The following is a 5,768-nucleotide window of genomic DNA, read 5'->3' on the forward strand; positions in this document are numbered from 1 at the left end:
ATGGATGACGAAGAATGAATGGTTAGAATTTAAAGATGGGTTGGAAATCATTTTCCTTAGATATTTGCCAAACACTGCCTAAGTCTTTTGAGACGGAGGGAGTAGCTGTGTAGGTAAGCGAACCGCCGGTGCGCGCATACGGGGAATACGGGAAACGGCGCATGTGATCCTCCGCACCGACGCTGCCGCCCCAGCTGCACTGCAGCAGTCGACGGCCCGTGAACGGGGCTGGATGGATGGACCGGCAAACGTCCAAAGCCGCACGAAATGGCGATCGCTCCTACTGTCATCCTTGCTTTTTTGAGAACATTGCTACTCCATCCTTGCTCACATTGAATTTGAACGGATGCGTGTCGCTATCTTCATCAAATCCAATTTGATTTCAGGGAGATATATGCTTCGTCCTGGACGGAAATCTTCGGCGAGAGCACGAGACATTCTCATGTTCTAATGCCTTGTTTAGATTTTAAATTTTTTCTTCAAACTTTCAACTTTTCCGTTACATCGAACTTTACTACACACACAAACTTCCAACTTTTATATCACATCGTTCCAATTTCTTCAAACTTCCATTTTTAACATGAAACTAAACACAGCCTAAAGGTCATACGTGAACTTGTATCTAGACCTTCTCCACTAGTAGCGTAGGTTAGCTTGTGTACAATGTCAAGTATTTAGAAATAATAACTTTTTAAGTTATAGTTAAATTAAAAAAGAATAGAGGGAGTAGTATATATTATTTAGCATCACTTGATTCAAACTAATACATGACTTATGGCATTACAACATGTAAGACAATAGACGAGAATATCATTCTTTTTATCAACTTATACGTACAGTATCTTGAACTTAACATGTGAGCTACAATAATATAAAAGTTGATGGCTTATACCATTTTAAACCAAAACTTGCCTACCAAATATTTGGTAACTTTGGTATATGCTTCATGTTTGAATTGCCACCAACTTTTTACCAAACTCGTGTTTGGCGCAACCCCGGTTCTCAAATCCACAGGAGATTTGAACTTTGTACAGTTTAAAATTTTAGATTTCATTAAAATTGGAAGAAAATATTTTATCCAAATATTATCAACGTAATTGTGTGTCAGGGTTACGAATAAGACATACCTTCTATCCTAGAAGTCATAAAGTATGCGGATACATTATATCTTCAAGTAAACGGAAAGGATCCATTTGAATTAAGGAAATTGATGAGTCCTTACGAAAATAATATCTACGAACAGGGGATATCAGAGTCCTACTTATAGGGGATAATTAATGACGTTGTCATATCGTGCGGGGTCTGTTGTCTCCAAGTTCTACTTGGAGACCAAGGTGATCTGCGGTATAAATAGATACCCCCTGAGAGGTATAGGGCATCGAATCTTAGTGCAAGACACCCGCCACCACATAAGCAATCCGGAGGACTTGAAGCCAATTCATCGATAGATCTCGTCGAGGCTCTCTCGACAAGAATCTCGTCGGTAATCTTGGAGTTATGTTGTTCTCTGTTGTACTCTGTGGATTCTTCTATAATCCCATATAAACTGGATTAAGAATATTACCTTGTGAGGTGCCTGAACCAGTATAATTCCTATCTTTTTATGTGCTCGATGTCGTATCGTGTAGATCCTCGTACCAACATACCCCGATACCCATAGAATACGGTCCGTGGGAATCCCGTCGACATTATAAATTTATAGAGTTCAAGAAAACTTAGATCCAGTGTTGTGCTAAAACAATCTTAATATGACTTATATTTACAATATCTTATTAAACATTGCTTGTGTTAAAACTTAGCCAAAGTTTAACAGTAGACAACCAAACCGACACTAAGTATATCTTTAAGAGCGAGTAAGTAATAACTTTGGTATATGGCGTTATTCCACATTTCCTAAGTTCGAAAACTATTTTGTAATAATACACGTAAGTTCAAAAACTATGTCTACAACATTCAACGTTACAATGTCATATAACCTCACAAATTATTGCTGCTGTAGCGGTTCCAATCGAAAAACATCAAATTTCGTCTTGGAGCAACTCGATAGATTATGGAGAAAATCTCAAACCCCTAAGTAGAATCATAAAAAAAAGAATGCGAGAGACCAGATCAGATAAAGAGTCTATTTGAGAGAGTTTATGGTCCTGTAGTTTCCTATCTGGCCTTAGGTTATAAGTCCTCAGCTATTTGTCATCTTGCTTAAAACTGTAATCTTTCTCAGACTGTAATCTTTTATGAATTAATAAAGCTCCTTGTATTCGTCGAAAAAAAAAGCTTTCTCAAAAAATTTAGATTTTCGTTCAAATTAAAAAATATATAGTCAAATAAAAATAATTGTACGATAGAAACCGAGAAACCCAATTTGTTAGATTTTCAGAAAATGATTAGCAACGAGCTTTGCCTTTGATTCTCCTGGGTCCTGGCCATCACCGACTCACCGTGCGGTGCTCGCACCCCCACAAAACCGGTCACATGCTGCGCATAAATCCATCCACCCCATCACGCGACCCCACACGACCATTATTCCTCCTCCTCTCTGGAGTCTAGTCTCCTCTCCTCACTCCTCACTCGCCCCACTCCGCCGCTTCACTCGCGAGCTCGTCGTTGGCGCCGGCGGCAATGGCGTCCCCCCGCGCGCTCTCCCTCCTCCTCGTCCTCCTGGGCATGGCCCTCGCGTCGTTCCCCTCCGCCGCCTCCGCCTCCCGCGACCTCCGCCCCCGCCGCGCGGGCTTCGTCGTCCGCGGCCGCGTCTGGTGCGACACCTGCCTCGCCGGCTTCGAGACCCCCGCCTCCACCTACATCGCCGGTAACTAAACCACACTTACTCCACTCCCTCCCGGTCTGTGTACGGACTCGGTCCCCCGTCGGTGAGCCGGGAGCTCAGCAGTTGTAGCCTGCAGTAGGATCTCGCTTAATGCTGAAGTTATCACTCTGCCACCGTGTGTTGTGTGTTCTTGCCTGCAGGATGCCAGCATTGGCCTTTTTTCTGCTGGTGGTTAGTTATTTTCAGATCGGCTTGCGGAATGTGGAGTTTGTTCGAGTAGATCTGCAAATCTAAGCTAAGTGACGTGCGTGTCTAGTATAAATGCTAGAACCTATGGTTTGGTAGAGGTGCTAGATCTTTAGATTCCAAGACCGGAACTGCCGAATTCGAGTCTGCAATCTTCGGTTGGAGAAACTGTTTTGAACATTTGTTCAAATACCATCCAGATGGTTACGGAAATTTCTCAAAAAAATTGTCAGCATTCATACAACATACATGTACCACTCCACAGATTCTTGAGCCTGGACTTAACTCGCACATAGAGGAATAGAAGACAAATTCGGAAGTATATGAACAGTACCTATACTATTCGCACCAGACTTGAGTCTTTTTTGTGTAGTGGGTGGTGGGATCTGCGCAAGACGGTACTGATTTAGGGTGTGTTTGGTTCTTTGCCAAGCTCAAACCATACCAAAATTCTGGGAATGGCAAGGTTGTGCATTGCCAAAAAAAGAAGAGATGGCAAGGTTGCTCATTTGGTTTGTTGCCAAATCTTTTGAAATGTGCATGGGAATGAACAAAACAAGCCCTTAGTTTCAAGGTGGTGCTGAAGGGTAAAATAATATAAACATCTTAAGGCTCATTACCTTCAGGTTGGATGGTCCCTCAGAAGATTAAGGTGGTGTTTGGATCCAGGGACTTAACTTTAGTCCATGTATTTAGACACTAATTTAGAGTATTAAATATAGACTACTTACAAAACTAATTACATAAATGAAAGCTAATTTACGAGACAAATTTTTTAAGCCTAATTAATCTATAATTAGAGAATGTTTACTGTAGCATCACATAGGCTAATCATGGATTAATTAGGCTCAATAGATTCGTCTCGTGAATTAGTCCAAGATTATGGATGGGTTTTATTAATAGTCTACGTTTAATATTTATAATTAATGTCCAAACATTCGATGTAATAGGGACTTAAAAGTTTTAGTCCCATCTAAACAGGGTCTAAACATGTGTGATCACAGGCTGTGTGCTGATGGATCTGCTACTGAACAAACTAGACCTGTCATGAATCAGTTTGTAACCATGGTTTCCCTCCAGATTTCCTTCACTGAATCATTTATAACCATAGTTCTGAAATCAAGCAACAATCAGTTGTCTCATGGGTTAGTGCTCGGTTTCTTCTAGCCATACTAGATGGAAATTTTTGGGTACTGAACTATGCCGACTTTCACAAAATGCTGGGCTGGATCAACATTCCTGACTATGAAAAGTTTAGAGCCATGCTTGTAATACCTGCCAAAATGTTGCATGTGTTTCATATATTCCATTCTCCAAGCCTGTTCTGCCTAATGTATTGCATGATTCATTGTTGTATCAACTATCAAGGGCTAGAAACTCTGCATATTTGTAAACCGAAGTGTGACATCCATGGCTATTTTACTCAACATTTGCAATCTAGATGACCAAGGTTTTGCATTATGACTAAAGTAACAACTTTTAAGATAAACCAGGTACTGTGGGGTCTGGTGCACTTTTATGTGAAAATACATGGTTACGTGAACCTGCAAGACATCAGTTACAAATCTTATCTGCAAAAATGTTGTCAATTTGTGGTTGCTGCTATGTGCTACATTAGGAAATAAGGAAACCACAACTGGGCTGTAGAATAAGGGAACCATATTAATTTGAGCAGAATTTTTTTATTAAATCATAAGCTAACTCTTGATGACATAATAGAAACTAAATGCATGTTTTTGATAACCTCTGCAACGCCTGATGGGGTTTAAGTCAGCTTGCAATTTTTTTAGTATATTATAGTCACATAGGTGACTAAAATCTTATCAGTAACCTTCTATGGCTAAATATTTGTATGTTGACTTTCCTTCTATCCATCCATCCACAGGAGCGAAGGTAAAGGTTGAGTGCAGATCGAAATCCACTGGCGCCAAGACATGCAGCTTCGAGGGCCAGACTGACCACACTGGCACCTACAACATCCCTGTCAACGATGAGCATGAGCACGAGCTCTGCGAGTCTGTCCTTGTGAGCAGCCCGGACGCAAAGTGTGGCAAGATTGTTGCTGGACGGGAGAGGGCTCCTGTCTTCCTCACCAACAACAATGGTGTGACATCTAATGTTCGGTTGGCGAACGCTCTGGGCTTCCAGAAGGATGCTCCTCTTGCTGCGTGCGCACAAATCCTCAAGATGTACGAGGAAGTGGACGACCGCGTTTGAAGGATGTGAGTTATGTATCAATATTCGTACGTTGTTGAAATACTCTAAGAAGACTTCTATATACCTTTTACTGAGAGCAAAACTATCAGCATCAGATGTTGCGTGCTTGATAAGTTGTGATATAGCTTAGCACTTGAGTATGTTATATGTATGTTCGTCTGCAGCTGAACTGCAAAACTCATCAGTTACTAAATCGACATGTTGTGCTTTCTATCAGGCAATTCTTCTGTTATCTAGTATGTGTGCAATTGTGGTTATGCATTCTGAAATGGTTTTGACCTAAGCTACCTGATGTTGCTTCAGAGGGCTGGAGCGCCAAAGTTTGGTTGATTGGTTAAGTTTTGCCGTTTCGTAATATGGATGATGACCCAACAAAATAACAAACTGCCTTTGATATATATATGTTCCTTTCTTGTTGAGATTGCCAAGCTGCCTAAACTTTATGAAATACTGGTTTAAACATGTAATCAACAAGGGTCTGTTAGCTTAATTAGGATAGGATAGCTTCCTTTTACAAGTACATAAATCATTGTATTATTGG

At 40.9% G+C, this 5,768-nt stretch overlaps 1 protein-coding gene across 1 annotated transcript; it reads left to right on the top strand.

Moving 5' to 3' along the window:
• Positions 1-2,511: 2,511 nt before the first annotated feature.
• Positions 2,512-5,448, top strand: LOC4348475 (pollen-specific protein C13). Its single transcript, XM_015757348.3, has 2 exons — positions 2,512-2,806; positions 4,896-5,448. Exons 1-2 carry the CDS (start codon positions 2,620-2,622, stop codon positions 5,225-5,227), a joined length of 519 nt encoding a protein of 172 aa, XP_015612834.1. The 5' UTR covers positions 2,512-2,619; the 3' UTR covers positions 5,228-5,448.
• Positions 5,449-5,768: the final 320 nt, after the last annotated feature.

This window comes from Oryza sativa, chromosome 10 (genome assembly GCF_034140825.1).
Source record: "Oryza sativa Japonica Group chromosome 10, ASM3414082v1".
Taxonomy (NCBI): Eukaryota; Viridiplantae; Streptophyta; class Magnoliopsida; order Poales; family Poaceae; genus Oryza; species Oryza sativa.